A 14,816-nucleotide genomic window follows, 5' to 3' on the forward strand; every position below is an offset into this window, starting at 1 on the left:
TAGCTGTTCAGAGCATAACTTAGTTTTCTCTCAAGACATACAATTATTTGATTTCAGTATGTGGCTGACCTGAGGGCATTACAGAAACGCATACAGGAGGCTGATGAAACAATAGCTCTTATTAATAAAGAAGAGACTCTGCTCAAATGGAAACTGAGTGACTTTCCACTCCTCGACAACTTAAAAGTTGAGATTGAACCATATCAGAAACTCTTTCATCTTATACTGAAATGGCAACGAACAGAAAAAAGGTAATTCAGCTCCTGAAGCTAAGTGAGGGAGAGCAGGGAAAATGCTTATGCTGGTTTTGTTCATGTCAGATGTAGAATACAGATTTGTTTTCTTATAAACATTTATTTATTATTAGCAATCCAAGTATAATGGTAATATAACTTACATATCAGGTTGTTATTTTTAATTCAGCTAGAAAAAATGTCAGCTTTTTTTTTTTAATGCAAAGGTGTGTATCGCATACTGGATTCTAACTGTATTGGTTATGCTGGTGAAGCCTATAATAAGACAAACTCTGTGAAAGAAATATATTAGGAAGAAAAAATTTGGTTAGTTGTAAGCCATTTTGTATAGCAGAAAAGGAAGAAGTTCAGCTGGAAAGCTCACAACCTGTATGTAATGAAAACCATTTTTAACCTAACAGGTGTCCAAAATGCTATGTAGGTGTGCTCAAATTATTACATTGCTATCTGGTAGCTAGATCCTACCACAAAAACTGTAGTATGTCTGAGTCTAAATTAGGTGAGATTGTCTACCAGTTCCTACACTCTTTGGAAGTTACATGATATGGCTAGAAAGTATGGATTTTTTTGAAAATACAAAGGCCTAGTATATTTTGATGTCATATGTTGATCTCTATCCAGAGCTTAACTTAAATTTCTCAATCCATGCAGTTACTTGGTTTCAGTACATGACTGACTTGGGAGAATTACACAAATACACAGAAGAGTGTGATCAAGCCACATGTAGTTGTGCATTAGTGTTTTGCATAGAATGACAATAATTGGAAACGAGCTTTGTTCTAATTTAAATAACTATTAATCTACATCTCACGTGTGTTGCAAAACTAAGTATTAATTATTTGTGGACTATGTTTGTTATTCTGTTTTCTAACTTTGTGGTTTCCACAGATGGATGGATGGTACCTTTTTGGAGCTAAATGGGGAAAGCATGGAGGCTGAGGTTGACGAGTTTTTGAGAGAGATATACAAAGTGTCAAGAGTCTTCCAACAAAAGCAGAAGAAAATTCAACAGGAGTGGAAAAAGACATCACAACACAGAACTGCAGAAGAGAAGACAGAAGAAGAAACAAAGGCAAATCCAACTCTTTCAATGTGTTCTTCAGTTCTGGAGCAGATTAAAGACTTTAAGGTAAGAAAAGGTGAGGGATATTAATATTTGATGCTGAGGGACAAATGTGAAATTCAGCAGTCTGCATAGGTAGATGATGCAATGTCAGAGACTCCTATTATTACAGACAGAGAGTGCTCTGAATCACCGTTTCCAGATTGTACTGTCCCATTGATTTTAATAAAATTGGATTTTGGATATCTTTGTAGTTTTAGGACTGTGAATTGTTAAAGAGTGGACACATACAGGAGAAAAGTAATTTTTTGATGCAGAGAAACATTTAAGGATGTAGTTGGGAATTTTGAAATGGGACTATATGTTAATGGAATCCCAATTTAATATAACATATCTGAAAAATTGTTCCTTTTCTCTTTTCTGCTAAGACTGTGCTTAATAGTTTTATATTTCTTCTTCAGTAGTTTACTACAATTATTTAGAAATGGAATGGATAATTGAATGGATCCATCTGCACTTTTCAGAAAAGATTTTCACGTCATCAGCTACTGCAGCAGAATTTTAAGTACACATATGTCGTGGTTTAACCCCAGCCAGCAACTAAGCACCACACAGCTGCTCACTCACTCCCCCCCACCCAGTGGGATGGGGGAGAAAATCGGGAAAAAGAAGTAAAACTTGTGGGTTGAGATAAGAACAGTTTAATAGAATATAAAAAGAAAAAACTAATAATGATAACACTAATAAAGTGACAGCAGTAATGACAAAAGGATTGGAATATACAAATGATGTGCAGTGCAATTGCTCACCACCCGCCGATCGACACCCAGTTAGTCCCTAAGCAGCGATTTCCCCACCCCCACTCCCCCCAGTTTCTGTACTAGATGGGACGTCACACGGTATGGAATACCCCGTTGGCCACTTCGGGTCAGCTGCCCTGGCTGTGTCCTGTGCCAACTTCTTGTGCCCCTCCAGCTTTCTTGCTGGCTGGGCATGAGAAGCTGAAAAATCCTTGACTTGGTATACAAACACTACTTAGCAACAACTGAAAACATCAGTGTGTTATCAACATTCTTCTCATACTGAACTCAAAACATAGCACTGTACCAGCCACTAGGAAGACAATCAGCTCTACCCCAGCTGAAGCCAGGACAACATCAAAGATTATTAAAAAGTTAAGAAATCATGCACATCACAATTTTTACCTTATAAATGTTTTTCCTCAATTAGGAGAACATTCCCACCGTGACTATCTTTTGTAACCCTGGCATGAGAACTCGTCATTGGCAGCAGATGTCAAATATAGTAGGATATGATTTAACACCAGACTCTGGAACTACCCTGAGAAAAGTTTTAAAGCAGAATCTAGCCCCTTATTTGGAAGAGTTTGAAGCTATAAGTGTAGGTGCAAGCAAGGTAAGCATAGAGTTTTGATAGTGACAAATACAACATCAGGTATCTTAGTGATGGCTTTTATGGCTTACTAGAATTTTTTTGTCTTTGCCCTTATGCGACAAAAGAGATTTGGTGAGACTTTGGACCAGTAGATGATAACAGTGAGTGTGTAAACATTTGTACCTCACGTTACATTTTTAGTATTTCCCGAGCATACTGCTTTCTGTGCACTAGAAAATGATTAGTATAATAACAGGAAGTTAGTTTATGCTGTTAGAGAAAAATAGGTTATTCAGCTAGATAAGTTTATATATTGAATTAATGAGCTGGAAAAAAATAATGCAGTGACTAAAATAAACTATTTTCTTCTTAAACTATAGGAATTTTCCTTAGAGAAATCAATGCATGCCATGATGGAAACCTGGGGTTCAATTTCCTTCAATACAAGTGTGTACCGTGAGACTGGTATTCATATTCTGTCTGCGGTGGATGAGATTCAAGCTGTTCTCGATGATCAGATTATAAAAACTCAGACAATGAGAGGATCACCTTTCATTAAACCATTTGATAAAGAAATCAGGGTACGATGAGTACTCTTTTTTTTTTTTTTTTGCTGGTTTTATTTACAGGATGACTATAATGTAAGAGTATGCCAATTGTATTACAGCTTTATTGTTTGACTTATTAATGAAATGCTTTCATTGATTTTTCAGCAAGATTCTTCTGAGTTCATATAAGTCCTATTTACATTATTTCTGTGTTGGAATTCCCTCTTTCATTCAGATTCAAGTGCAACCAAAAGAATGTGGTTATTTTTTCACATATTTTGCAAAACCACTATTTCTGTTAGTGTCTTTAACCTTGCTTCTTAATTACTGGAAATTATGTTTTTATTATTGTTAATAAGAACATTTAGTGACTTAATCCTTGAGTTGTGGACTCAAATTTTGAACTATAGTGTTTTCGTCTGGGCAAGGAAACTTCTTGAGGGCTGGGAGGTTTTTTTAATCAGGCCTCAGAACAATGATGGGATTGCTTTACACCTGCTTTTGTATTTTCAGGACTTGAGTAGTCTTTGTGGTGCTAACACCATGACTATTGACAGGAGAGAAGCTAGTGAAATTGCTTTGCAGTTACCCTCCCTAGTTCTTCATTGGTTTATGTAGGAAATTTTCATGTTCGGGCAGGCTCAGTGAACATCGGTGGTATTTACCCTTTACAGGCAGCCTCTCAGCCTCTTCCAGAGGTATCTGCTATTGTCCACTTTAGGAACAGGATACTGGGCTGGCTGCATCTCTCCTGTGATGTAGTGTGGCCTTTCTGGTATTCTTGTGCCTCTGCTGTAATTAGGCTGCAAACCAAGAGCTCCTTGCTGTGGGGAGATGAAACAGAATTTGCTGCTGGTAGCCTCCTGGGTATTAATTAACCATTAAGTTGTTAAAAGATCATAACACTAAAGTGATAACTGCATTTTGGAAAATTAATTTCCAGGTGAGTTAAACTTACTGATATTTTGGCCATCTGTATACAGGGAAGAACATAAATACTTCTAAATATTTTTGTTTTGTTTTGTTTACTGCTAGACATTTTTATTTTCTCCTTGGGAACTAGAGTACCACAGTGTCTACCTTGCCTGTATTTATTCTCTCTAACGTTATTAGTTTGGAAATATTAAGGTAACATTCTTTAAATATTTATTAAGGAATGGGAAAATCGCTTAATTCAAATTCAGGAGATTATCGATGAATGGCTGAAAGTGCAAGCACAGTGGCTTTATTTGGAACCCATTTTTTCTTCTGAGGATATTATGCAACAGATGCCAGAAGAGGGGCGACTCTTTCAGACTGTGGATAGATGCTGGAGAGATATTATGAAGTATTGTGCCAAAGACCCAAAGGTAAGGGAAGTATACAGTACTAAAATGAAACAGTAGCTTCTCTCTTTCTTTTTTTTTTTTTTTTCTTTTTGTCAATGCTTTTGTTTTCAGAATATATACAATGAACTACTACATCAGTTGCCTAGGCTTTCTAGGAACAAAGCCATGTTGTACATTATTCAAATAACTTCTACTGTTTGAAGTATCTTATTTATAACTTACAGTTTGCATGTGTGTGTTGTTACAGGTTCTTGTTGCTACTTCCTTGATAGGGTTATTGGAAAAGCTTCAGAACTGTAACGAGCTTCTTGACAAAATCATGAAAGGGCTTAATGCTTATCTTGAGAAAAAACGTCTCTTCTTTCCCCGGTATGATGAGTTTTGGCTATTTAGAAAACCAAGATTCTAAATGTTTATTTTGTTGTGAATAAGGTCGGCCTTTGAAGTTGCTTGATAATACATTTGCCTTTTTTCTTTTTTCTTTTTTTTTTTTTTTTAGCTTCTTTTTCTTGTCCAATGATGAAATGTTGGAGATCCTGTCAGAGACTAAGGATCCTCTCAGAGTTCAGCCTCACTTGAAGAAGTGTTTTGAAGGCATTGCTAAGCTACACTTCCTTCCCAATTTGGATATTAAAGCAATGTATAGTTCTGAAGGCGAGTGTGTAGAACTGATTTCAACCATTTCTACTTCTGAAGCTCGAGGTGCAGTGGAGAAGTGGTTAATTCAAGTAGAAGATACTATGCTGAAGAGTATACGCGATGTTATTGCTAGATCAAGAATGGTACGGATTTTGTAATATTTTAATAATTGTGGCACAAATAGACCTTTCTTTATTTTAAGGCTGTCTCTTGGCTTCCTAAAATTCTTCCTGAACACAGGAGTTGATGAAGTTATGGGGCCAGGACCAACTTAACATGACTTGTATTTATAGGCCAGTGAGATAAGTAAGAGTTTAGTTTGAATAAGAATCAAGTCGTTTTCCTGTAACACTGAATATAAATTATTTTAAAAGCTTGGCAGCAATACTGTGTTTATAGGATATCTCACCTGACGTAAATAAATTATTCTGTTTTTTTATTTAATTACAAGTTAGAAATACAGCACTTGTAATATGTTTGCTCCCTCCTAATAGAAAGTCATTAACCAGGAAATGTTTCTTTGTATAAAGTTAGCAAGTTGTGAATATTTACATAACATGGAAAGATAATTGCAAAAATCTTTAAAATTATTTGATAACAAATTGCAAATCTAAGGGGAAAAGAGCATTTAAAAGTTTGTTTGGGCTTTGAAAATAGGAAAATAATTTTTTTAGCAAAGAATAGGAATAGGATCACATTATATGCTTCTGTATTACATTATGATATGTAAGCACTGGCACTGTATTTGTATACTGTATTTAACTCTTCAGGCGTATCTAGAGACTGAGAGAAAAAGATGGGTTCTGGAGTGGCCTGGACAAGTAGTATTGTGTGTGTCTCAAATGTTCTGGACAAGTGAGGTACATGAAGTTCTTTGCAGTGGACCACAGGTACTTTGTAATGCATAATCTTTTTTAAAAATCTTTATTATTTTTTCATTTCAGCTAATGTATTTCACTTAAATATTTTTCTACAATAAAAAAAAATTTGAAAAAGGATCAGCATATGCATTTGATATACATGAGTTTATGTACAGTGATTTATACCTTTTATTCAGGTACTTGAATATTCTTGTTTAGAGCAAGCATAGATTAAAATGTAGCTTTGCAACAAAAATGAATAACTGTAAATGAGAGAGAAGTTGATGCAAAAACATGACAATGTAAAAGAATAGCTTAATAAGCAATCTCCATTAAGATATTTAGTCAATATGAAGAAGTCTGGAACACTTGAAACTGTCATATAATCAGTTTCATAATTACCCTTTTTCTCTTAGGGTTTAAAGGATTATTATGATACGCTTCAGCTTCAACTCAATGATATTGTAGAGCTGGTAAGAGGAAAACTGTCGAAGCAAACAAGGACTACACTGGGTGCCTTGGTTACTATTGATGTTCATGCTAGAGACATCCTAATGGAAATGATTGAAAATGGTAATTATCTTTTAAAACTTTTTTCTTCACATGTGTCTTAATACATAGTTAATTAAAAATAGTTAACCAATCTGATTTTGCTGCCTAAACCACAACAGTATTAAGATATCTATATGAGTATTTGGATGTAAGCATCAACATTAGTAATTTCAAAGCTGTTTTAAATCTAAACCTAATAGAAAATCCAGTTACCTAAAATGTCTTTTATGATTGCTTTCAATTCTGTGTTTATCAGGCGTGCAGAGTGAAACAGATTTTCAGTGGCTTGCACAACTACGATATTATTGGGAATTTGAGAACGTTCGTGTCTGCATTATTAATTGCAATGTAAAATATGCCTATGAATACCTTGGAAACTCACCACGCCTTGTCATTACTCCTCTTACAGACAGGTGTTACCGCACCTTGGTATGATCTTCCACTAGTGCTACTAAATACTGTATTTACTGTAGTATAGTATTTCTCACACTGTTCATTACAGACATATTTTTAGGGCTTGCAGTTGCTGTCAGACTCTGGTATTTCTGTTAAAATGCAGTTTTCAAAGATTGTAATTTCTATAGAATATTGAACGTGAAACTGACTTGTAACAACAAATCTGGACAGCCCACCAATGTGACTGAAGCATTAGTGGATTGTTCTGCTGTGGATGTGTTTGTTAAAATAAAATACAAACAGAAAAAATGCCCAATATTTTTATTGCTGTCTAGATTATGAGAACACAAACTCCTTTTCTGATGTTCTGTGGTTGCTAAATAAAGTAGAGAAGGACCCACTTGTGATCATATTGTTCCTAAGGCTAGTACAATAGTTTGGCCACATTTTAGTATCCCTGCTCTTGTTAGACATTTTTATTATTGTACTGGTCTATCCTCAACTAACCTGGCAACTGAAAGTTACCAAAGTCATCTCAGATATGGCTTTTCTGACTATCATTTACTGCAGTTTATGTGGCTGGAGTTTCAAGTTTTACTAGGCACTCAGCCTCCTCCTGTTGTAAGATGGTAATTTTCATGCTGTGGAGACCTAATCACCAACTCTGTAGGGTTTAAGAAAGAAAAGGTCTGAAAAGACCTGACTGATGCATCTGAAGATATTTTTTTGCCCTCTTTGTAGCTTCAATTTTTATGGTAAGGTTGTAGCTGATGCTTGGTAAGTTTGTCAAAACTTCAAGGTACATTGCTGTGAGAGGGCAATGCAGCTGGTAGGTTGTTTCTTTTTTAGGCTGACAGACCTTGAATCCTGGAACAAAGCAGTTGAAAGCCTGGCACTCTGGCAAATGGAAGTCTCATCCTTTGCCCACCTAGGTCTTAATACAGTATTCCCAGAGCTTGTCAATATAGATGTGTACCTGTAACTGTGGATCGGAAGCCAAACACATCTGAGTTTTTGTTTAGAGTCTGCAACTTTATTTTTTTCTGTCAGATTTTCCTCCTACTTCCATGGAATATGGGAGAGAATATGGAATGGTAAATGGAATACACATGCAACAAAGGGGGACAGTGTGGGAAAGAAAAAGAAAAGAGGAAAAAAGTATATTAAAGGAGAAACAGGAATAGAAAAGAGTAGCAACCAAGTAATTGCATCGAGTTTAATTTGAAAGATGTATCTAAGCAAGGACTGAAAAATTGAGTCCAATAAAGTTTGAGTAACAATTATGGTCACAATGATAATAAAACTAAACTCTTCTAGGGTCAAAATTCAATTCCCTTGTATATATTTCCAAGCTGTAAGTAAATTTCAGATTATTTTTTAATTAGTATAACTATACTCTTTATGTCAGATATGACTCTATGAAAATATCTAGTGCAATTTAATTTAGCGTTTTCATTCAGAATAATTTCATATGAATGAAGTACTAATAATTTCCATAAACTATTTCTGTTTCTTAGATTGGAGCCTTTTATTTAAACCTCGGTGGTGCCCCAGAGGGTCCAGCAGGGACAGGTAAAACAGAGACCACCAAAGATTTAGCTAAAGCTCTTGCTGTTCAGTGTGTTGTCTTCAACTGCTCTGATGGCCTTGATTACCTGGCAATGGGAAAGGTAAATAGAAAATAAATGTATTTTGTATTTTATTTTTTCGGATGAAAATTGTAGGGTCCCTAATTTGCAGAGACAAATAAATGTGGCACCTGTGGTCTGCTACCCTTGGACACTATATACTGGTCTCTACTTAGGTTTAATTTTCTGTGCTTTACGAAATCCTATTAAGTTGCTAATTAAAACATGAAAGAAACAACAGTTCACAGGATTAGGATCTTCTGATTTAGCTTTCTTTAGAACCAAGAGAAGACTTTGTTCTTCAGTACATCACTGATCTTTGCTCTAAACAGGCTTAGATATTATTATCATAATTGTGTCTTTCATGTAATTAAACTTTCAGCATGATACTCTTAGTTTCTTTTAGATCTTCTAAGATTCTGTTAGCGATATTATTGCTATCTTTCTTTGTTTGCAGTTTTTCAAGGGTTTGGCTTCATCAGGTGCATGGGCATGTTTTGATGAATTCAATCGCATTGAACTGGAAGTACTGTCTGTTGTGGCACAGCAAATCCTTTGCATCCAGAGAGCCATACAGATAAAGCTAGAAACATTTATTTTTGAAGGAACTGAACTGAAACTTAACCGCAACTGTTTTGTAGCTATTACTATGAATCCAGGTTACGCAGGACGTTCTGAACTTCCAGATAATCTGAAGGTAAAATAATAAAAGACACGCTTCTGCTTAAGAATGTATTTTTTTAAAAAATTGAGGGACACATGTATTGCTGGTTTTAATTCAGACTGTACCACCTGGAATATAAACATATACATGTTATACAATATACACATACTAAGCCTCTTTTTTTCTTTTTTTTTTTTTTCCTAAGTACTTTGTTCATTTTTAAGGAATTTGAAATATTTTTTTATTGTGTCTATTAGAGTTTTTCATGATTATTTTTCCAGGGCAAAGGCTGTAATACTGTAGCAAGTAAACTGGCAAGTGTCAGGTTGTGGGTAGATGATAAGATTTGGATGCTAACTTTTTTAAGATGGAGTGATAGTTTGCAAGAATGCTTTAAGAAAGTATTTTTACATTGCATTCATTGTAGTCTTATTTAAAAGAGGTGTTGGCAAACTACGCTTAATACATGTAATGAATTTGCTTAGATTACCTGATGAAATAAAATCTTTGAAATTATTGTTTTGTCTAGATTAGCTATTTCATTGAGGAGGCTTGGCTTTAGCAAAGTAATCTGGAGCTTTTTGGAACAGCATCTATTCCTTAAGACTCAACATGGCACAGAGCTATTACTTAAAGAAAGGAAGTGCATTCTCTCAGCTGCCATGTACAACACCTTCCTTGGCTTACTGCTGTGTTGGATATGTCAGTGTAAGGGACAAACTGCATTCTTGAGACAGTGGTGAGGGAAAAGAGCTGGGAGAGAAAGTGTCTTTTCTGCACTGGATTGTACATTGAGATGGATCTTGATGGCAGCTTGCTTACATTAGCTTCCTAGTGAGTCATAAGCTGCAAACAATGATAATTTTTCTATTTCATTGGCTGCCAAGCGTTCTGCAGGCCACTGCTTACCAGTGTAACTGTTTTAAATGATCCACAGCTTACCTAATCATACTAAGCAGTACTTCATTTAAAATGTTGTTACTGTTTTCAGTTAGAAATGCTGTGATGGGATGAATACTGATCCATCACCTGCAGAAGTTCCGAGTTACTTTCCATTCCTCAACTAATTACTTAAAGATATTTCTTTGGGTATGTATTTCAGGTTCTTTTCCGAACAGTAGCCATGATGGTTCCTAACTATGCTCTGATAGCAGAAATTTCGCTCTATTCGTATGGATTTTTGAATGCTAAGTCACTGTCAGTGAAGATAGTAATGACCTACAGGCTTTGTTCAGAACAGCTTTCCTCTCAGTATCACTATGACTATGGTATGCGAGCAGTTAAAGCTGTGTTGGTGGCTGCTGGGAATCTAAAATTGAAATTTCCTATGGAAGATGAAGATATATTGGTGAGTTCCTGAGGGAGTAATTCTTAAGGAATTTTACAGATGCACGTAATTCTGAGTTCTGAATGTAGTTCCACCATGTCTTGTCACATCCCTGATCCATGTTTCTTAGTTTGTGAAATGAAGATAATAAAATACATGCTGTGCTTTCCAGTGCAATGCTGATGATTGCACAGTTGCGCTTAACTACTTATCAAAGGCACCATTTAATTAATTAATCTTTATTACTTATTAGATTATTTTAATTGCTGAACAGTTTATTCGGTGTTTTTAATAAGAACAGTAGAATGTATATTTGTTTCCTCTAGCTTCTTAGATCAATTAAGGATGTGAATGAGCCCAAATTTTTGTCACATGATATACCTCTGTTCATGGGTATAACTAGTGATTTATTTCCTGGAATCAAGCTTCCTGATGCAGACTACAACGTAAGTACACTTGTAATTTTTCCTTGGTCAAAATCATTGTGGGTTGTTTTGTGGTGTTTTTTTTTTTTAACTAAGTGTAATTAATACAGTAATTTGTGAGCTATTGCAAGATAAGGAAAGCTGCTGAATGTTTGCAATGAAACTTAGTACCAAAGAAAATTCTTGTATCTGTTCTGAGTATAATCCACAACTGAGTTCCCTTGCATCCAGAAGGGTTGTGTAAGGCATCCTACAGATTGGAAATTGATCTGTGATTTTACCAAATTTTAGAGTCTTTTGCTGATTTCTTTCCTAATTTTTGGACATAATTAAGTGAGATTAAGCTTTGTGGTTTTATTTTCTTTTGTTTATAGCAACAATTAAAGCATAGCTCCTTTGTAGGAGGATAGTTGGGAAAAAGAGGAGCATGTTGGAAAAGACAAAGTAGATTAACTTTTTAAAGATTTCCAGTAAATACTAGAGTCTTGTTAAAAGCATAATGTTCCAAAGCACACTGCTGGTTTCCTGATGGTGATATGCCTTCTCAAGATAAAAATTGTAGTTAACTCCTGTTCTAGCATATGAAGTACAGAAGTGATTTTTTTTTTTCCCCAGGGATGTTTGCTATGTTCTGATTAATAGTATTTCAGTCATTAATTACTTTGAAACTCTTATTTATGAGCATAAACTGTTCTACTGTAGTCCAAGGCAGCAATTTAAATTGTAGCAATGATAAAATTACGATCTATTTTGATTTTAGGATTTTCTGGAATGTGCCAGTGAATGTTGCATTCAACATAATGTCCAACCTGTAAAAGCTTTTATAGAGAAAATGATACAGACATATGAAATGATGATTGTTAGACATGGGTAAGATTCTCATTACTGTTTCACAAGCAGTATTTGTTGTAATTTTGGCTTATACCATAGTGGTTATTTATATCAAGTATAAAAGGTCTTAAGGGTAGCAAAATGTTTCTGTTCGTATTTCAATAGTTGATCACCAATAATGCTTTTACATGTACAAAAATTCCTGTGAATGTATGTCTGGTGAATTGTACTATTCTTGATAGCAGAAGTAGCCTCACCTGTGTAATGATTTTAGGTGCAGCTATCAGTATGGTGAAGACTTAGGACTGCAAAAGTTTGTCTATATTAAAATATTAGTTATCATATCTCTGCCATTTTATTCCTAGCTTTTATTAGTGAATAGCAACTGTGTGGAGAAAATATATTTAATATTACATTAGCCATATGATTATTAATAATCAGCTCATTAATTAGTCTTTTCAGTGTGACATTGTTATAGTTGCATCCTTCTGCTGGGTGATTAAAAAAGTTATTTTGAAATGTGGGTGAAGATAGTTTCATGATTTTTAAATAATAATAATAATAATTATTATTATTATTATTATTGGGGGGAGTATAGTACATGTGCTTACTGTTTGTATTCTTCCAGAACTTTGTTATAAACTCTGTCTAGACTGAAAAGAAACTAGAAAGTAATCTTTGATTCAGCAAATAAATTAACTAGCATGGTGGTAAATCTGTGTTTTAGAAGACAACTTGTGTACAGTCGCTGTGCAATCAGATTTGCATGTGCAAATAAACTGGTTTTGCCTAAATGAAGTTTTGTATATACCGACCAGATTTACTTGCTCTGCTTTTTGAAAATTAAATGAAAATTAGCTTTAAGCATATGAACAATGCTGTTGGCCTTCATGTGGTCTGTAAGAGTCTAAATTGCAAGACAAATTTATTAATAGCTTTTTTTTTTCCATCTAACAGCTTTATGCTGGTAGGGGAATCTTTTTCTGGGAAGACCAAAGTTCTACATGTGTTGGCAGAAACACTGTCTCTTATGAAAGAGCGTGGTTATGGTGAAGAAGAAAAAGTAATTTTTAGAACTGTAAATCCCAAATCAATCACTATGGGTCAGCTTTTTGGGCAGTTTGATATGGTATCCCATGAGGTAATGTGTGTTTTTAAAATAGTGTATAATAATTGCCCACCTTTATCTGTTTCTTCCTCTCTCACCTGCTGTGGTTTTCATGGGGTTTGTATGAGTGCACTTGTGTAAGTATATTCTAACTTCAGGTTAACTCATGGTGTCATTCCCAGTTATTTTCAGGGGGCAGGAAAAGCAGTTTACAAGGCTCCTGCTTCTGTTTTTTAAGTCCCAATTCCAGACAGCATTTCTTCATCTTTTCCCTGGACTCCAGACAGCGTTTATAGGGCTGTGCTATAAATGAAAATACTGGTGTGGTTTTAAGAAAAAGAAGCAAACATACCAGTGTGCGTTCAAGACTAGAAGCTAATAATCCTGTGTGTTTTTTCTGCTTTGTAGTATTTCCAGTGCTTTCTTTTTTTTTTTCCTTTTCCTGTATATGTCAGACCTCCATTATTCTGGATAGTAAACCATTGAAATCATAATTTTATGATTTTACGATTTTAAACACAGATGAGAACACAATAATAAGTTTTATTTTAACCAGTACTTTTATGGGTTGTTTTAAATTAGTGTATTAAAAAAATACAGTACCAAGTGTGTATGCACTTATGTAGGCTTAAATATGCAAAAAAACCACAATAACGTTCTGAGGGTCATTGTCCTGATATAGTTGCATCTATGCTAGGAAATCATACCACATTTAACTGTATTCATTTCTCTCTCTGTTCCTAACCAATATAATCAAAGTAATGCAAAAACTATCTAGAAAAACTTACGGACTCATCGGTCCCTAAGTGTGAAACGTAGGTTTGGAGAAAAAACTGTATGAAAAAGTGAATGTGAAATAGTGAAACTTAGGGTGACTCTGGGGAGAAACAGATGCAAGATAGAGCAGAAGCACTTCTAAGTTTCTGTAAACTGAGTTGCTGTTTGTTACAATATTTTTTAAAGTGAAAAAACCACTACTTTAAAATTTGCTGATGTTGCATGACCCTCAGTGAAAATGCAAAGTTATGTTCTGCTCTCTGCAGAACAAGAGAAGAATAAAAGAGAGGAATAATGAAGAGGAAATGGAAGGTTTTTCTGTTACTTGCAGTTTAAATTGAACTATGTGTACTGTCTTACTTTTCATTCCTACGTTCTCCCCCTCTAGTGGACAGATGGTATAATTGCTAATACTTTCAGAGAATTTGCATTATCTGAGACTCCTGAACGCAAATGGGTTATCTTTGATGGCCCAATCGACACTGTGTGGATAGAAAGCATGAACACAGTTCTGGATGACAACAAAAAGGTATCAGTCAGTGGAAATAAATGCCTAAATAAAATAATGTGACATTTTGAAAATATTCTTCTACATATAAAACCACTAATGCAAACAGCAGTGCCTGGCATTTGAAAAGAGTAAGTGCAAAGTGGCTTTGGTAATAAGTTGTAAGCTTTTTTTGGTTGTTTGTTTTTGTTTTTGTTTTTTTGACTTTAATGGAATCATAATCACAGAATCAACTAATTGCTGTAAGACATTAAATATATATTTCCTTAATGCCATATTGTAAGTTTGTAACATAAAAAATTGAAATTTAAATTTAAAAGATTACATTTAATTATATTTAATGTAAATCCCACGGTTTCAAAACTTGCACAAACTTAGGCACTTACATTTAAAGGCAATCCCAAGACACAAGGGGTTGTATTTTCAAAATTAATGACTTCTGAAGTCAATGTTGTAACCTTACAGCACTTCTGAAAATGGGCCTTAGGAGTCTCAAAATGAATATAAAAATTA

General features: G+C 34.7%; 1 protein-coding gene across 1 annotated transcript in view; it reads left to right on the forward strand.

The window, feature by feature from the left end:
• Positions 1 to 14,816, forward strand: part of DNAH12 (dynein axonemal heavy chain 12) — a 74,475-nt gene that overhangs the window by 19,342 nt on the left and 40,317 nt on the right. Inside the window, exons 16-32 of the mRNA XM_075053481.1 lie at positions 58 to 251; positions 1,143 to 1,383; positions 2,548 to 2,733; positions 3,093 to 3,293; positions 4,415 to 4,609; positions 4,836 to 4,957; positions 5,088 to 5,370; positions 5,998 to 6,117; positions 6,504 to 6,660; positions 6,896 to 7,068; positions 8,553 to 8,705; positions 9,121 to 9,360; positions 10,430 to 10,675; positions 10,981 to 11,100; positions 11,840 to 11,949; positions 12,868 to 13,051; positions 14,184 to 14,324. Of these exons, the coding sequence (XP_074909582.1) occupies positions 58 to 251; positions 1,143 to 1,383; positions 2,548 to 2,733; positions 3,093 to 3,293; positions 4,415 to 4,609; positions 4,836 to 4,957; positions 5,088 to 5,370; positions 5,998 to 6,117; positions 6,504 to 6,660; positions 6,896 to 7,068; positions 8,553 to 8,705; positions 9,121 to 9,360; positions 10,430 to 10,675; positions 10,981 to 11,100; positions 11,840 to 11,949; positions 12,868 to 13,051; positions 14,184 to 14,324 (3,066 nt within the window). The remainder of the gene's footprint in view (positions 1 to 57; positions 252 to 1,142; positions 1,384 to 2,547; positions 2,734 to 3,092; positions 3,294 to 4,414; positions 4,610 to 4,835; positions 4,958 to 5,087; positions 5,371 to 5,997; positions 6,118 to 6,503; positions 6,661 to 6,895; positions 7,069 to 8,552; positions 8,706 to 9,120; positions 9,361 to 10,429; positions 10,676 to 10,980; positions 11,101 to 11,839; positions 11,950 to 12,867; positions 13,052 to 14,183; positions 14,325 to 14,816) is intronic.

This window comes from Buteo buteo, chromosome 21 (genome assembly GCF_964188355.1).
Source record: "Buteo buteo chromosome 21, bButBut1.hap1.1, whole genome shotgun sequence".
In the NCBI taxonomy this organism is placed as follows: Eukaryota; Metazoa; Chordata; class Aves; order Accipitriformes; family Accipitridae; genus Buteo; species Buteo buteo.